This window comes from Girardinichthys multiradiatus, chromosome 9, assembly GCF_021462225.1.
Source record: "Girardinichthys multiradiatus isolate DD_20200921_A chromosome 9, DD_fGirMul_XY1, whole genome shotgun sequence".
NCBI lineage: Eukaryota > Metazoa > Chordata > Actinopteri > Cyprinodontiformes > Goodeidae > Girardinichthys > Girardinichthys multiradiatus.
In genome coordinates this window covers 28,461,097-28,480,343 of record NC_061802.1, presented here as the reverse complement: position 1 = coordinate 28,480,343, position 19,247 = coordinate 28,461,097, and the positions used below count along the sequence as shown (strand labels likewise).

Here is a 19,247-nt window from a genome sequence, read left to right as displayed (position 1 = left end):
GCTTTTGAGATTTCTCTGATGCAATCATTTTTAACGCACCGCTAATACTGAAAATGACTGTTAGCCGTCTTTGCTCTAAGGTCTTCCACACCACTTCCACAGTGTTATTGTTGGTGCAACACGGTAGTGCTTTTGTATGGTGCATTCATTGATCAGATGAAGGCCTTGATAAGTCTTAGGTCTTTTAAGTTCTCGACTGATCTGGGTAAATCAAGCTAAAAGATCATCTGATTTTGATTACCAGTTCATTTTTTAAGTACATCTCTAGTTCTGAGGGTTTTAGATTCTACTGGTAATGCAGCAGAACCACAGTATCATTGTCTGCATGGTAAAATGGTAGCTTTCAGCAGTGCTACTGCACCCAGCTTTATTTTGAAGTCAGATGTTCCTGTTGAGCCACTTAAAAACAAAAGCACAACCTTGTTTTACCTGTAGGCACCCCTGCTTAAAGTGTATTTACAGCTTTAAACAACCCATTTTGTTAACCAAGAGATGAACCTGATCAGGAAAAGGCAGCAGTGTTATAGATGTCTTATAATTCAAGCCATGCCTGGAGAGCCTGGTTTTGAAAATTAAAACGGCAACAAATGAGACGGCATACGATTTCTGTTACTCCACCTCTAAGAATGCCTCAACATGTGGGGTTTGCCTGTTCCTTCTGGACCTTTATCCCCTATGCAATATCATCAGCCTTCGACAATCTTTGGTTCGCGTACATCGTCCTGCATAACAGTTGTTTCTTTATAAACCACTGCATTAACTGTAATTGTTATGTAATCTGTCTAATCTAGCTAATCTGGTCTCTCAGAAGTATTCTGCTCTTAATATGAGAAAATCTTGTGCGCTATTTAAAGACTAAAAATCAAATTCGTGCTTGGACAGCTTGTCACTCACCCAGCATCTTGCTCCCTGCTCATCTTTTACCAACCTTTAGTTTTTCCTGTTTCAGTCTTTCATGCTGAAATACGGGAGGTGATCAAGAAGAAGCTGTAATTGGACACTGAACAACACATATGCTGGAAAAAGATCTCGGTGCCCAAATGTTTCTTTCATTTCTTTCTGTTATTTTATCTCTTCCATTTATAGCTAGAAAGTGGTACTATTTGAGGGGCAATAGATCAGTGGCATGTTTAGACTTTGGAACCAAAAAAAGTCGATTGCCTCTGGCACTGTCTTTAATAACTATCCTATGAATTTTAATCTGCAAAAGGTGCTTTTAAATAAACAAAATAATGGCTGCAATAAATCAAAACAGTGGCTCCTTTTTTCATAATGAAACTGGATAGCAGGACTTGCTGACAGATGAACACTATGGGCATGTCTGCTTGTAAATACTTGTGGAAAACTGCATCATGCACAGATCCTCTTAATGCCAGCAGTGAGTATGTGTGGGTGTGTGTGCACATGTTTTAAGGGTGGGGGTTTAAATCAAGGATGTGAGCTCATGGTGGTTTGGTGCAGTCAGAGGGAACTTAAATGAAAACAACACAGATTTCATTCAGGGAATGTCACGCTGTTAATGCTCCCTTTATGTCAGATTTTTTTGCATGTGTTCAGATTGTTGAAAATGTTTGAATCTTTGTTTTCAATCATATTTGAATACACTCTAAGAAGGTTGCACAACAGACAACTTTCAACTTGAAATCCATTTTATTGCATGTGCATATTCTGACCTATGTGAACTCTGAAAAGCAGGCACAATTAAATCTTTTTCAAGTAAACATAAGCATGTATGGGAAGTATCACAGGGCCGTGGATTATTGTACGGCATAGCCTGTCAATGTGATAACAGTAAAACCATTTCAGGATCCCGTCTACACCAGATAGTTTGCTCACAATTTCCAAAAACTCATTTTTATCAGTAAATTGTTCATACTAGCTCTAACCAGTCTGAAGATTAAACGTGTTGGCCAGACAGTTCAAAACATCGTCTTGGAATTATGAAGTCTGGTGGCCTAGTATTTCCTCTTTAATTCTTCAATTTTCCAGAGACTTACATGGTAATGTTGCTAGCTTTGTGTGCTCCATTACCTCTTCATCACTTTATACATTGTTGGTTTTCTGTTTGCACATTACCCTCATTCTAAAGCTGCCAGTTCAATTTTTCTACTCCTGTAATTTTTCTCCAAGATGTATTGTGGCCAAAACTAATATAGTTTATGTTTGCTTTTGTTTTATTTGGCCCAGTGTCTCTGTTTCAACTCGCAAGTAAACTAACCCATCTGTTCTCTCTCACACTTATTTAAGCAATGGTTGTTGACCCAAACGTCTACATGTCCCACTCAGAGAAGACCAGTTTAGCCTTTAAAAGGGACAACGGAAACACTTGGCCCTGGTTTACACTTCCACTGCTTTTATCAATATTACGTAAAAGCTACTGTTGTTGTGAGATAATTTGTTGTGAATTCTCTGAAGCATCTTTTAATGTTCTCAAAAATAGAGCTTTGAGCTTGAAAAGATAGGCAAAAGCAGGCATGAGCTAACATGATTTTCACAGTATATTAACCCTCAGGACCTTTGCACTATTATATCTACCCAAAAGCTTACTGTAAAAATTTATAACATGATCAAATTATCTTTATTAATTTAATATTATTGGTTATAATGATGTTAAAACATGTATATTATGGTCTTGAGTCATAGGTCAAGGTGAAACTGAATTGATGCCTAATGAATTTAGTAATATTTTTTAAGTAAACTTTCCTATTGTGCAGATTATTATACCCTTTCACCATTCTGCTCTTTATAGAATAACACAAGCTGATACTAGCTGGTTACTGACTCTGAATATCAGATCAGAAAGCTTGACAACTGTATTTTAGAATTATTACCCTAAGAGGGATGGGTTTCTCTCCTTTAAATAGTCACTTTGCAGCAAGAGGTGGGGGAGGGTCGCACTGCATTACTCTATGCTTCATATAGGTAGAGGAAACTGGCCACTGTAACAAGTTGTCTGGCATCTCAATAAGGCCTTTCAACCATATGCATGGTATTGTAAGAATATTTTTCCGTTTTTAAACTATTTGTGTTTAAATCTTAAATGTTTGATACCGTTACCAGCACAATCCCAGTTTAAGGTCATAGGAATCATACTGAGTCACAGTGAAAGTAGTAAAGTGAATTCATGTTGATCTTTTTGTGGTGAGAGGAGCCCATGGAAGGAACAAATTTTGGTCTGTATAGGGGAGAGCAGTGGAGTGTTTGTGTACATGGACAGACTTGATAACAACCTGCATGTGAAGCATAGTTACGCATGCAGGCTGTAACATAAACTTGGACTCTAACCTCCTTGGTTAGCTTCTTTGAGCAGCATAAACTAAAGAGGTGCATGTGAACATGTTCTGATCTAAATTGGACGATTTCTAAACTTTTTTTTTTTGGTCAAAAATCAAAAAGGTACCCTGGAGCTTAATTTACAGGTTTAGGAGCAGCAAAAAGACCTAGCTTGTATTTGTGCAACAGTAATTGTCCATCTAGGTGAGCTTTCTTCGCAGGCAAATGGTTTTTCTGTTGTTTGTTCTCAAGCTGGCAAGGACTTCAGTTATTTCCACTGACTTCCATTCATTTTTCTTGATTTTTGGTGCCTAACCCTGACCCTAACACTATCCCTAACCAGTTCATACCCAACCCTAACCATAACTCAATTCATAACCTAGTCCTAAACCTAACCCTTGTCCCAAGAATGGAATTTGGAAAAGTGAGGACCAGGAAAATGTCTCATTTTTTCAAAATGTCCTCACTTTGCGATTAAAAAAATATGAAAATGGTTCTCACTCACCAACAATTACAAGGACACACACATATGAATGTATGTATCCATCCATCCATCCACACTCCTAATTTTGGAGAAGGAACATATTTATGTTTAATATCTCACTTGGAAAACCTGCTCTCTGTATAAAAAAAAAAAAAGTAGGAAGAAAAACAATTTAATAAAAATGCTAAAATACATAAGGTACAGAGACAGCAAAAACGCTGGTGCTCTTCTTATATTCCCCATGGAATATAAATTGCTCTCAGTCTGAAAAAAATGAAAGGAGTTTGTGTGTTTTATCATGTTTTCTTTTAGGAAAGGAGGTGCGCAGATGTGTTAGCAAGACTAAGAAAGCTTGGGTTTATCAATTATCCGTGTCTCTGTGTGTGTGTGTGTGTGTGTGTGTGTGTGTGTGTGTGTGTGTGTGTGTGTGTGTGCGCGCGCGCGCATGCTCACGGTTTTGGTGGGGATCTGACAGACCGATTGAGAGCAGCTTGTTAGAAAGAAAGAGGAACAATGAGGCCACTGCCCGTCTTCTACTAGCTTTTTTGTCCATTGATTTAGCCTTCTCTTTCTGCTTTCTGAATAGATTATAGATTATCCTCACCTGAATATTTTTTTGAAATTGTGCCATAATCATCTGGTCATTTTTACTTTTCACCAGTCTTCAATTTTCTATCTTTAAATTCTCCTCCCTACTCATTGTCCATTGGTTCCTTTCTCATGAGTGCTGGATACACGTATGCGAAAGACAGAAGTGAGTAAAAACATGAATTTATTACATTTATCATCTTGCAATATTTACCACTAATCTATTCATTGCATGATTTTCCATTATAGTGTGGCCTTGGATTACCTGTAAGTGAGTCATGATGTGGTTTGCTTACAGTGGGAAGGCAAACAGACCGTCCAGCAGACCAAAGTAAACCAAAGAGATAAATTGGCAGCTTCTTATGATGGCGCCCAATATGAGCAACTGTAACAACTGCATGACATCGTCTTGCAGTTTGCTCCATTTCAAAACTGCATTGTGGAAATGAACCAAAACAAAAAGCATGACATTTTTCGGCATTCCTCGCCCAGTCGAACTGAATCATGCTTCAAAGGCTTGAAAGCTTGCTTGGACTCTCCATCTTAGACTCATGTCTCGTGAATAATCTTTATCTCATATTTATCGGAGAAAGTAAACCAGTATGTAAGACAGACTGGAATTTTGAAAGATTATCCTCTGTCTTGTGAAAGGCTGAGTTTGATTTATTTACCAGGGATATTTGCTGGCTTCAGGATATTAATGGCTCTGAATAATCTGTTTGTGTCAGCTGCCACTTCATAATATTGACCAAGCCAGATATATCTTAAACTAAACTCTGTAATAACTTAAAGTCATTTGAGAACAAATAAAAAGTATTTTCCTATATCCTTTTTGTTTTTCTTGCTGTTAGGTTATAGATATTACAAACAATATGTCTAGCTCTTCAAAATTAAAGCACTTCATTTTTGCTACTTTAGAAATTCTAAATGCTCTCTTTTGTTCTGTCTGCTACACCTTGTTCTTTATTTTGTAATTCATCAGGCACCTCAGAACATGGTTACTGCTTAAACTTGACAACCAGCGTTCAAAATGTAGATTTAGAACACTGTTTTTTAATAGTTTTACAGTCCTCCCATTCCGTAAGGAGACTAGCCTCTAAACCCAGTCTAGTTCACTGGATGGTGAGTGAGTTGGACTCCAGCTCACTTACTCCAACACATGTAATCACTGTTGTAAACCAAGTCTGAGGCACAAACAGTTCTTAGAATAGCACTATTTGTCTGACTCCTTCGGAAATGAGAAATTTCCAGACGTTAACCCATCTTACTATTTTTCTTTCAACAAAAATGCGTGTTTATATTACAAATGGGGTACATATTATGCCTAATCAACCTAAATCTTAGTATAGTATAGTATAGCTCTATTATCAAAAGTTCTGTTCACATTCACATGCATTGTGCAGTCATACCAGCATTAACTCAGTGGTTTCCAACAAATACTGGTCAGAAATTTGAAGGTGTGTTTACCACACTGACAAATCCTGCAGTGGGTGGGACCTACGAGGACCTCCAAGGAGCTCTGCACTTGCAACGTATGAAATGGCCTGGCCAGTAAGAAGTTAATACTACTTCTCTTCCACTTCGAGGGAAAGAACCTTTTTCTCTGTTTGCAGAGTAAGTGCTGACCTGTCTTTAGAGACAGGTTTGAGAAAAAGGTCTGACAAGTATGAGAAAAACCGATTAGCCTTCTTTCAGCCAGCTGACTGGAAGTGTGCAGCAATTAAGTTTCTGAAGGCCTGCACAGCAATACTTTCTGCTCCATATAAGAGGAAAAACGTCAGCCAATAAAACACTTTCTTTGTTAAAAGGCCTCTAAAGCATAGGAAGAATAAGCAGAAAATTGTTTGGAAACTGGAACTTGTCAAAACCTGCATAGGCTAAATTTGTCTACTGAATACTTTTAAAAGGGTATTGTGAACTATTATCCACTTGCTTCTAAGGAAAGAATACCAAATGTAAAATGTGGGAAGAATGGAAGATATATGCTAAAGAGAAACAAAGCACATAAATAAATATATTTTACATGTATTGGTTTGACAAATACGGAATTAAATTTCCCTACAAACTGGAATAAAATGCTGAGTATTTTCTAATTTCCTTTTTGCTTGCAAAAAGATGAGAATATTTGAAACTAATCCCCTGGCAGCCAGATGAATCTAGATGACTACCAGTTAGGAATGCATGTAGAAGAAAAATAAGTTGGACTCTTTTAATGACGTTGTCTCCGTCTGCTTGAATTGAAGAAATTAAACTGCTGAGAAGTAGCGTTGTCTACTCCACATACAGGTTGTAAATGTGTGATCAAATGCTGCACATCTGAAGAGAAATTGGCATCGTTAGTGCTGTTGGTCTTGAAATTAATTTGGACATTGCATATAATTCAACACATCGGCAATACTCTTTAATGTGATGTGTCGGAAGTGACACAATAGCTACATTTAATTTGTTGTTTAAATGGTGTCCACTATAAGCTTTACAGAGACTTTTGGATTTCTTGAAAATATCCCAAACTAAGGAAATTTCTTGATATACCTTTTAATTCTTAGCATTGTATTAATGTCAGATAAATCTGAATAGAATCCATTGAGTAAAAATGAACGTCACCACCTGGGTTACATGTCATCGTGAAGCTTGTGAGCCAGCTGTCCCAGAAACTGTCTGCTTCTGCTCTCACCTTATTTTGACACAGAGACAGACAGACAGCCCCGACCACCCTCTTAGACCGTCTCGCAGCTCCCTTTTGTCTGCCTGTCTTGCAGCATTACCCCTACAGTAGTATGTTCCTAATTGCTGTGCACCCCGCAGAGAAGAGAGACTATCTACAGGGGTTTGGGGGCTGGGTCTTTAGCAGTGATTAGGTGCTTTTTTTCCCCTTTGCTTATCAAAACCCTTCCCCCAAACCAAACAAATAAACGGCATTCTGCTTCACTATTTTGACATATGAACAAGGTCTGTTTGGCGGGAAAGTCCATACATGCATCCTATCCAAGTCTGCCTCTGTGGGAAATGACATTTCTAGATTAGACCGTCACTCTCATGCTGATTATTAGCATAGACATTGTTGACATGCACATTTTCTGCCTTCCTGTGGATGTTTAAAAGAAATTTTTGTTGCAGATATTGGCTCTTTTTTAAAGTTAAATGGGACTGTTTTATTGCCACTTGTGATTTGGATTTGGAGTTCTGACGCCAACAATGACTCCCTTTTGGCAACTGTCCTGCGCTTATAAATGCACACGCTGTTCTCATTAACAACTATAAATTGGATTTTTGTTTTACTTTCAGGCGCCTCTTCAGGCACCCCCGGGGTCTTCAGCCTCAGTGGTGGTGGCTGCAGCGGCGGCAGCAGCAGCAGCTGCCTCAGGAACTCCCCAGTCGCTGAAACTAACCTATCCAGAAACTCTGGACCGCATCAAGGAGGAGTTTCAGTTCCTACAGACACAGTATCACAGGTTGGTGTGTAGCAAGTCGAAGGCTTGTGGAAAAACACTGTACTGTTGTGCTTGGTTTGCTGAATGGAAAAGAGTGTTTGTGCAGTACACCTTGCAGGTGGGATGTGAATTGCAACTCTGGAATGTGAGCAAAAATAATCTTACTCCACTACTCCTCGTGGTACAGATGGGGAGAAAACATGTTTGATAGACATTTCTATGCATTTGTGTTGCTTGATGACTTGGCATCAATATACCATTCAAAAAGTTGGTTCAAGTTGTACTTTATGGTTTTGCTACATACTATTGGGTCTCACACCCTGCTTTCACATAACCCTGTGTTTGTTTTAGATATATACTGACTGTATGGTTTACTTGATGTGCAGGAATGTGCACTGACAGCTTTTGAATGTGAGGATTTGGGTTGCTTATGTAGCTTCAGCCCCCCACTCTGTTCTCTTGGCACATCTTTACAGGGTCCCCACCCTCTGACTTATTTCCTCTTGTCCTGCTTTGATTTTAGGTGACCAGAATCCCTTTCTATCCCACTTCAAACTTCTTTTGTGAACCCACCCGGTGTCCACAAAAAAACCCTGTATCCCCCATGGCTGCCGTTGTCCTGTTCAAACAAATGTGTGTGTTTGTGTGTGCTCCTATTTCTCTCTCTTCTCTGCTCTTCACAAGCTCAAGTGTCAAACTCCACAAAACCCAGAGTCCAGGACCTAGTCCGTCCTCTCACAAAATCTACTGTGCCTGTTGGAGATGTACCAGTCAGGCTTTTCCTAGCCAGTACCAATTTCTAGTTTTAGACTAGACTTTTAGGTCTGCCCTGCTGACTCTGATTTTCACAGATATGTAAAAAAAAAAAAAAAAGCCAGACAGGGTTAACAAAAGTAACTGATGCAATTGGCAGGACTGTTATGTCTTTTCAACATTTCATTATTACAGGATGGTTTTAGCTTCTTCACTTTTCAAAAAGTCTTATCAATCTGTATCTGTTTATCCATTCACTTATCCACCCATTTATCCATCAGTCCTCTCATCCATCCGTCCCTTCACCCATCCATCCTTTTGCCCATCCATCATTTGGTCCAAATGTCCATCTGTTAGTTTGCTTGCCCATCTTTCTGTCTGCCATTAATTTGTCAGTTTCTGTCCCTTTCCCAGGTTCCATATTTAAAGGCTGACCACTTTAGTATTTCTACTTGAAAATGGGCTAAAGTCAGGAGAAGAATTGTTTTTTGTATGAAACAGTATGATTGAACCTCTAAACCTAACAATACCAACAAATATTGGAAGAGGTTTTATGTGGCTTAAAAAAAAAAAATCTGTTGGGTCAGTTGATTTATTTTTTTCTGAGAGATGAGTTTTTGCTTGTTAAACAGGATGACTAAGCATCAGGCAAGACTAAATTTAGGTTGCTGCTCTGGTTTTATTTGACAAAGCAGATAGTATAGTGCTACATAAAATTAGGATGAAAGTTAAGTTTAAAGAAAATCTATTTCTAATTTCCTGGGTTATATTGTCACATCAAATAGTTTAAAAACCCTCTTGTGTAATTAATTCACTTAATGTTATCATAGTGGATTTGTAGATTCTGAACAGTAAAATACTTTTATTGCATAGCATCTTTTCAAGATTACCCAATCAGAAGTTTATGGATGAAGACCAATACGTGTTTCTTGGAAAGCATGGACATGCCAATGCTACTTTTTAGCCAATTCACATTTCTCTTCAAGAGCTATAAATGTCTGTTATATTTGCTTTTAATCTGTACAGCACTCAAGTCTAGATGTTTGTTTTTAAAGTGCTATATAAATAAAGTTTGATTGGACTGGAAATACAACCAAAATTCCAATAAAGTTGGGACACATGTAAAATGTAAATAAACACAGAATACAACGATTGGCAAATCGTGTTCAACCTATATGCAATTGAATACACTACAAAGATGAGATACTTAGTGTTTAGAGTCATAAACTTTTTTTTTTTTTTGCACACAAAAACCAAAAGAAAACCAAAAACAAAAGTTCCTGAAAAGCTGGTACCGGGGCATGTTTACCATTATGTTTCAACACCTTTGCTTTTTACAGCACTCGATAAGCGTTTGGGAACTGAGGACACTAATTGTTGAAGCTTTGTAGGAGGAACCCTCTCCTGTACAACTTTAGTTGCTCAACAGTCGAGAGGGTTTCCATTGTCATATTTTGCGCTTCACATAGCGTCACACATTTTCAGTGGGAGACAGGTCTGGACTGCAGGCAGGCCAGTCTAATACCCACATCCTTTTATTACGAATCTATGCTGTTGTAACACTTGCAGAATGTGGCCTGGCAGTGTTTTGTTAAAGTAAGCAAGAGCGTCCCTGAAAAAGACATCGCTTTAATCGGCATATGTTGCTCCAAAACCTGTATGTACCTTTCAGCACTATTGGTGCTTTCACGAATGTGCTAGTTACCTATGCCATGGGCACTAACACACCCCCATACCATCAGAGATGCTGGCTTTTGAACTTTGCGCTGATAACAATCCAGACAGTCCTTTTCCTCTTTGGCCCGGAGGACACAACGTCCATGATTTCCAAAAACAATTTGAAATGTGGACTCGTCAGACCACAGGACACTTTTCCACTTTGCGTCAGTCCATTTCAAATGAGCGCGGGCCCAGAGAAGCCAGTGGTGTTTGTATTTTCTGCATGTTGACTGTTTGTTCAGCCTGATACAGCAGTGAGCTAGACTTCGGTGCATTTCGACCCTTCTGTACATTTTACAGTTTTAGTCATTTTTTGCAAGCATGTCTAGTTCTTAAGACCTAAGCCTCTTCTGGTCATGCAGCAGAGTCACAGTTTCAATGCTCAAATAAAAAAATTTAGCTACCAGAACTGCTACTTTATCTGGCTGGAATAGAGTTAGATATTGCCGAGTAGCCGGTCAAAAACAAAACAACAGCTTCACCTTCCCTATATGTGTCCCTGAACTCACTAATACCAAAAATAGCTCATTTTAACTTCTCTACATGCAGTAACAACCTCAACAATGAAGAGCGTTGTGCTGATTTTTTTCCCTGCTTGTACTTGGTGCACTCACTGATCAAATATGTCACCAATGGGCACTGGTCAGGCTGAAAATTATCCGATCCTGGGCACTATATGATTTCTTGGAGCATTTCTAGAACCTTGTACTTTAAATTTCACACAATTAATACTAAATTGTTTCATCCAACAGTGCAGCTTGGATAAAGCTGTATCTAAAATCAGATATTGCCTTATCAATATGTTTCCTTTTTTTGATCGTTCAGTGATTTTAAAGTTTATGCCAAATTTTCTACTTGTCATTAATTAGATGCTGGAAGACTCAGCTATGGTTATATTGCGTCACTTAATGCAAATTGAGGAGCTTTTATGCTTGTGTGCTCAATCACCCAGTAGCCCAGTCATGCATGCCAACATCTCTCTGGCCACCTGCTGCTCAGAGGTCATAAAACATCCATTATGTAAAAAAAAAAAAAAAAAGTCATTATTTAACACGCCAAGTGGCGCAATAAAACCCCTCGATTTTTTCCATAATAGTGCAACTCTGAGAAGCCGTTGGATGTATATTATCTAGCTGACCATGAGTATATGGAGTTCAGTTTGGCTCCAGTTTTGGAAAAGACCAGCAGCAGTTGGCAGGATTAGCTGTAGCCTTGTGTAATCCAACAGGTTGTAGCACAGAGCCACATCTCTGATTGCAGACTGCACCTTCATGTAATCAGACCCACATTGACACAATTCACCCCGCAGGCAAAACATGACCCCAATGCCCACACAAATAGACGCAGTGATCTATTCAGACACACTTCCAGTCTAATGCATGTACTCAGACTCCTCCAATTATCTCCACACACAAATAGATATTGTCCTGAAATGGCAGTGCTTGGTTGTGTGTTTATTTGCTTCAGGGGCAAGTGTTTGTATTCTGATAGATGTTGGATTAGACAGTAGGAGAGAGACAGGGAGGATCATTCTTGATGGGTTGCAACTTTGATTTTTGTCTGTAACTGGCTGTGTGTGGTAAGCTTTATGTCGGAGGGTGAAATTCTAAATTTCAGTTTACCAACGATGGGAAGAAAATATCCAACTAGGCTAAAGACAGGGAAGAGTTAATTAAAGGGTCAATGGTGGGCCAGCTACTCCTGTATGTGGAGGTATGTGTGTGGTTGTGTGTTTTAACTATTCAAACAGGCTGTAATCAGCAATCTGAAGGGAAGCGGGAGGAGCTGCTGACAGAGCTCTCATTAGTGTAATTTTCGGTCTCTGCAAACACACAAACAGGTTGTTCTTGGTGACTGTGAGCATTATTTTGTGTGTGTGCTTTGTAGAGTCAGATAGGCTCTCCACTTACCTCTAATATGATGCCACTCACCACTAAAGAGCCCCTCCACTCGTCTCTGCCCAAATACTATATTGCAGCTGTAACAACTGATGCACTTTGTCATTTTAAGATCATGTTAATTGATAACCAGAGTTATTTTTTATCAGTGCCAACAAAAATAAAAAATAAATAAATGTAAAAGTAACTAAACTTAAATGGCATCAAGGTGTAAACAGGTCAATCTCAGCTTCAAAGAGTTTAAAGTTTCCTTTTTTTATTTTTATATGCTGAATAATTTTTATTCAGTTTAATTTATCTGCTCGATTATCTGCTTTATTTAACGAAGCAAAGTCTCATCGAGATCAAGTTGTCTTTTGCAAAGATGACCTGACAAAGAGGTGCTCAAAACACATCTCAAGAGCTGCGGTACAAAAGACAGAACAAACAATAAAACTAAAATGATCCATTATTGATGCAGTTACCAACTTATACAGGTACACTGTCATTGACATTAAAACACAGACACTGTTCATCAGATTCCAATCATTTTACCAGACCAATAGTAAACAATGTATTGTCTTGACGAGGCATGGGCCAGATACCGATCATACCGAGTCATCAAAAGTTAAGGTTTCAAAACATCTGAATCTTCCTGTCATCCTATTTCTGCACTTTTAAGGTCCTCTTTAATGTGATGGAGTGACCAGACTTCTCTCTCTGTATGGAGCATGCATCCCATACCCCCACATGGTGCTGTGTTCTGCTGGTCAGCTGGCTGAAAGGAAGTTGTTGTGTTCTGGTTGTTTGTAAATATTTCTGGTCATGACAACCACAGTCAGTCATTTCATGGAAATTTAAGGAACATCAACCATCACTCTTGGGTAACACTAACCTCTTTTTTTTATAAAATGTGTCATAAGCTCGCACAGATGAGCTGCCACCAACCGGCCACTTATAAATTATAGGTATATTCCGAATAACTGTGAGCTCAGAAATGACTGCCATCGCAGGACGTCAGCACTACACGTAACATCTTTCTAAAGTCTCCCCGTATTCTTTTTCAAACAATAATGGTGGATGTACTCAATGTTGCAATCCTATTGTTATCTGTGCAAGTGGTCGACTTTCTATATCTCGCCTTATTCGTTCAGTCAAAAATGATTGTAGAGCAGCGGGCTGGTCGCACAAACCCCATCATGACTTCATCACTTCCTCGACCTGCAAAGCCGGCTTTCCCCTATAAATGTCAACTGATGCAGGTCAACAAAATAACTTAAACCCCCTCGCCGCATCATTCCAAAAAGATGCCTTAATGCCACCTTGAAGTGTTGAAAGGGGGCTTCTGTTGTAAAACTACATTTGGCAAGCTACAGGCTGGCTAGCTAGCGGATTTTAATAAATCCATTAGATCATGGTATATAATCTTGTTTTAGAACCCATGGTGTTTTTATTCAAGGTTAACATATTGTTAGAATCTCTTACTGGTCCATGCCTAGTCCTGAGTAAACAGATTTTTAGCTCCAGACCTCATGTTTTGCCATTTTGTTCTCAATACCCACAGATTCTTGTTTAATTGTCTTTTCTCTTTTTAAAACAGGATAAAAACAGCATTTCTTCTTTTTCTGTGTTTAATTGGCTAACTGTACATTTGTTGCCAGCTTTTAATACTGAACATCTGGGGATTCTTATTTAGTGCTGAAGCCGCAGTCCAGTTTGTACACAAAAAGCACAGATTGTGCCATGAAAACGTCTAAAGACTCCTACACAATTCTGTGGTGCCTGTTGAAATACTAAGAAATACTTATATTGTGCCAGGTTTTAAGATCAAACTCTTGTCTAAAGATTATAGGACTGACACCCAGCTCCTTTCCATCTATTGTTTCCATATGTTTTGTCCTGTTTAGGGACAAGCTGAGGGCTGAAACCTGTCCCAGCAAACAACTCACTGGAGGCTATTGCAGCCAAGTGGACAGGTTGATCAATGTCAGTCTACACCGCCAGTTTACCCAGTATTTATGCTTTCAACTGAGGGAAACCCAGGGTACCCGGAGAAACCCACACACATTTTGGAGAATTAAAGGCCTCCAATGTGTATCTCCACAGGTAAGCGGGTGAAAGATGTGGTACATCCTGGACTAGGCATCGGCCAGGTGGTAACGAGGTATACCAAAGTTTTTAAAGAGTTACAGTTTCACACCCGCTAAATTGTTTATAGGCTATACAGTTCTTTTGATGTAACGCCAGAGAACATCCTGGAGCCACTGGATGGCCACGTAGAGTACTTTCACCTCATTTACAAGAGAGACAATTATGGTCTTTTAAAAATTCTTCTGGTCCAGGTGTGAAACCGAGAAGAGCGCCACTTGTCACTTTTAATGAACAAATGAAGGAGGGATGTGTGTTGAGCAGAACATTGCAGGTTGGCTACGTGAGCAAATATTACAACTAACAAACCAGCTAAGCTTGATGTCTCCCAGTATTACTTTTTAAAGAGCTGTTGCAGTTACTGAATTTAGCAGATGTTATTCCTATATTTTTACCCAAAATGATAAAAATCAAAATAATAAATTAATGTAATGAATAACAGACCTGCAATTAATATATTTAAGTGGGAGTATGAATAATTACTGCTTTTCTGTTTTTAAATTAAATCAGTTAGATCAAGGTTATTATACTGTGGGAATCTCCAACTGGCTCATACTTCCTGTGGACTGGTCGCCAGTCCATCACAGGGCTGAAACATTTGACAAAGGAGGCAAACCGCCATTCATACCAGCCTTACTTATGGGCAGTTTTATTTGACTTATCATTCTTTCTTTTGATTTCCGGAAGAAAAAGAGTACCTGGAGAAAACCTACACCTGCACAGGGAGAACGTGCAAGCTCCATACAGAAAAGCACCTGCTGGGACTTCAACTCTATGAGTGTTTGGATGGGAGGAAGCGATAATAATTGCACCACCATGCAGCCCAAGAAGGAATATTTTATAGTTTAATTATGTTTGAAACATCTTCAGTGTGGAACCTCTTCGGCCTTTTACTCTGTCTTGTTTTGCTCTCTAATGTGCTGGACTGGACGTTTGTGCTGTTTTTTGCTCACAAGACCAGTTGAGAGTATTAGTTGAGGGTCTGCTCACGTACAAGTTTGGTTTCATCAATATGTTGTGGCAGTGCACCTGACTCAAAAGTTAAGTACACCAGTGCAACCAGGTCTTGAAAATGATCTGACAATCTTGGTCTTGTCTCGGTATGCCCTGGTCTTGGGTTAGGTGGTCCTGACTTTCAACAATGCTTACACGCCCCTGTCTTCCTCTGCAGTCTCTAATTATTTAGGCCTGACAAACATTGTTCACACAGAAAAAGCATTTTTGGAAATAAAATCAATATTATTTTGAACTTTAGTGGCACTGGATATGTTTCTACCAAATGCACCGTTTCAAATGCTGCAACTGAGAAAATTGTCTAAATTTCTACAAGGAGCAGAATTAGATGCTTCTGTCTGCAGGCTATCATTATTCCATGTGGGTGTTCTCTGCTGTTTATTTAGCAGGTCTGTATGAGTGTGTGTTTCTCTATATACTAAATATATGCTAATGTTTGCACAGTTTCTATGTGCTTGTGTATATACGCTGCCTGTACCTCTGTGTGCTTATCCATGTGCATGTGTTGATGCCCCCATGTTGTGTGTGTGGTCGCTGTGCTATACTAACAGAGCTGTCCAAAGGCTGGCAGCCTGCAGATTTGTCGCACATTCAGCTGATCATCTTATCTCCTGTCACCGCCAGTGAAAGATTGGAGGATCCAAGCTCACTATAGCGCGCGCACACACACACTTGCTCGTGTCATATCTGCTCTCGTGTCTTCCTCCTGCTCGCTCATTCACTCTAGTTTCCTCCCTTATTCACCGTCTTTGTCTGTCCTCTGGAACTTCTCTCCCTCCTCTCAGTGAACGGTGCTCTGCCAAAGACTAATTATTACAGGCAATCATTCCAACAAGAAATGCCTACTTCCTACTCGCCTCTCTACTCCCCTCTCTCCCTCATTTACTCCCCCCATCTAACTCCTTTGTGCTCCCACAGTCGCATAATGGTTACACACTCACTGTAATTCCATTCCTTGAAGTCCATTTTGTGAGGAAAGGTTATTGCTTTCTTGGTGCAACCTGCAGGTCTTTTTGTAAGCAGAAGAGCTGTCAGTCTGTGTGTGGATGTCCATACATTAGCTGTGCAGCTTTTTTTCAATCTGTTGTCATGTGCCAAAGACAGGTTTTACAGTTGTAAAGAGGCATTATTTTTATAGGACCCATGTTGAGATTTAGTAGCCAAAAACTAAACCTGCTGAATCAAGTGGGTAATGACATTTAAAAGTGGGTTCAGCACCTTTTTATATTCACAGATAGCATTACAAAGAAAATGGCAGCCTCTGTGTATGTGCATGTTCTTGAGAATGTACACTACCAGTCAAAAGTTTTAGAACACCCTTCTAATTTAATGGTTTTCTTTATGTTTATGACCATTTATGTTGTACCGTATTTTCCGCACTATAAGGCGCACTTAAAAACCTTTAATTTTTTCAAAAAATGACAGTGCGCCTTGTAATCCGGAGCGCCTTATATATGGATCAATTGGTTAATTGGTTGATCCATACTGGTTGTACACGGCGCTCTGTCAAAAATGTTTCAGTACGACTGGTAAACTACAAAGCCACACCGCTTGCAGCATTACGGCTACCGTAGTCAGGGGCGTCGCCGAAGTAATAGCGGTAAACACCTGTACTGTGCTTACTCCTAGTCCAACACCACTTGTGTGTGTATAACGTTTGAATGTACTGTTGCAGGAATTGCCTGAACTATATGTGATTAGAAGCTCAGTGTGTGGGGTGTATGTTTCGTGTGTGTGTATGGAAGATGTTGACATTACTCCTCCGGACAGAGGTGGCGCTGTGTGCTGCCGTAGCTGAGAATCAAGAGTGAAGGAGTGACGTCTGTATTATTGTGTGTGTGGGGTGGGTAGAGACGGCGACCGGAGCAGCGGTGTATGAGTCTGTAAGCCCTGTGTTTTTACGTGCTGCAAAGTCATTAAAAAGAACCCCGAATCTCGTCAACAACTCAGTGTTTTGATGCTGTTTCTTCATGCTCAACTCAGCAACGTATCAGTGAGGGAGTTAACCCCGAGGAAACTAGTAACTTTGGCCCTGGAGAAAGCGTCTCCCCTGTGTCATCAGACTACGGTCAGGGGACAGAAACAGGAAAGGTTAACAGTACTAACGTTTGATTTAGTGCATCAAACTGTTTCTTTTACGTGTTTACTGAATCAGGGAAAAGTTCCCTTTCACGTTTTGACTAACGTTTGATTTCAACTTCAACTTCATAGACTCCAATGCATTCCTAACGTGCGGCCGGCTCTATTCAATAGAATTCTATGTAGAGGAGACCTTACCATGAGAGTGAATGGAGTTATCAGAACGCTGGTTTGTAGTGTATTAATAAAGTTTGACTGACTGACATATCTGTTTTGTTGACATTCTCTTTAGCACAGCTCCATCTAGTGGATGCATAACGCAAACCCAGTCAAACGTTTGACTGCAGTAGCTTCTATTCTATGCGCCTTATAATCCGGTGCGCCCTATATATGAAAAAAGTTCTAAAATAGGCCATTCATTGAAGGTGCGCCTTATAATCCGGTGCGCCTTATAGTGCGGAAAATACGGTACATAGATTCTCACTGAACTGAAGGCATCAAAACAGTGAATGAACACATATGCAATTATGTAGCAAACAAAAATTTGTAAAAGAACTTTTAAATATGTTTGATATTTTAGGTTCCTTAAAGCAGCCACCGTTTACTATAATGACTAAATTATCAACCTTTAGCCGTCTCTGAATGAACCTCTGGTAAGTTCTTTCAAGACTGGAAAACCATTTCAGGTCACCACCTGATGAAGCTCATGGAGAGAATGCCAAGATGGCAAATTCAATTCAGTTTATTTATATAGCGCCAATTCACAACACGTCGTCTCAAGGCACTTCACAAAGTCGGGTACATACAGGTCCTTCTCAAAATATTAGCATATTGTGATAAAGTTCATTATTTTCCATAATGTAATGATGAAAATGTAACATTCATATATTTTAGATTCATTGCACACTAACTGAAATATTTCAGGTCTTTTATTGTCTTAATATGGATGATTTTGGCATACAGCTCATGAAAACCCAAAATTCTTATCTCACAACATTAGCATATCATTAAAAGGGTCTCTAAACGAGCTATGAACCTAATCATCTGAATCAACGAGTTAACTCTAAACACCTGCAAAAGATTCCTGAGGCCTTTAAAACTCCCAGCCTGGTTCATCACTCAAAACCCCAATCATGGGTAAGACTGCCGACCTGACTGCTGTCCAGAAGGCCACTATTGACACCCTCAAGCAAGAGGGTAAGACACAGAAAGAAATTTCTGAACGAATAGGCTGTTCCCAGAGTGCTGTATCAAGGCACCTCAGTGGGAAGTCTGTGGGAAGGAAAAAGTGTGGCAGAAAACGCTGCACAACGAGAAGAGGTGACCGGACCCTGAGGAAGATTGTGGAGAAGGGCCGATTCCAGACCTTGGGGGACCTGCGGAAGCAGTGGACTGAGTCTGGAGTAGAAACATCCAGAGCCACCGTGCACAGGCGTGTGCAGGAAATGGGCTACAGGTGCCGCATTTCCCAGGTCAAGCCACTTTTGAACCAGAAACAGCGGCAGAAGCACCTGACCTGGGCTACAGAGAAGCAGCACTGGACTGTTGCTCAGTGGTCCAAAGTACTTTTTTCGGATGAAAGCAAATTCTGCATGTCCTTCGGAAATCAAGATGCCAGAGTCTGGAGGAAGACTGGGGAGAAGGAAATGCCAAAATGCCAGAAGTCCAGTGTCAAGTACCCACAGTCAGTGATGGTCTGGGGTGCCGTGTCAGCTGCTGGTGTTGGTCCACTGTGTTTTATCAAGGGCAGGGTCAATGCAGCTAGCTATCAGGAGATTTTGGAGCACTTCATGCTTCCATCTGCTGAAAAGCTTTATGGAGATGAAGATTTCATTTTTCAGCACGACCTGGCACCTGCTCACAGTGCCAAAACCACTGGTA

General features: G+C 39.8%; 1 protein-coding gene across 1 annotated transcript in view; it reads left to right on the top strand.

Annotated features, from left to right (window-relative positions):
- The window catches only part of tle2a (TLE family member 2, transcriptional corepressor a), a 51,192-nt gene that overhangs the window by 9,507 nt on the left and 22,438 nt on the right, over window positions 1–19,247 (top strand). Inside the window, exon 2 of the mRNA XM_047374873.1 lies at window positions 7,631–7,797. Coding sequence (XP_047230829.1) covers window positions 7,631–7,797 — 167 coding nt within the window. The remainder of the gene's footprint in view (window positions 1–7,630; window positions 7,798–19,247) is intronic.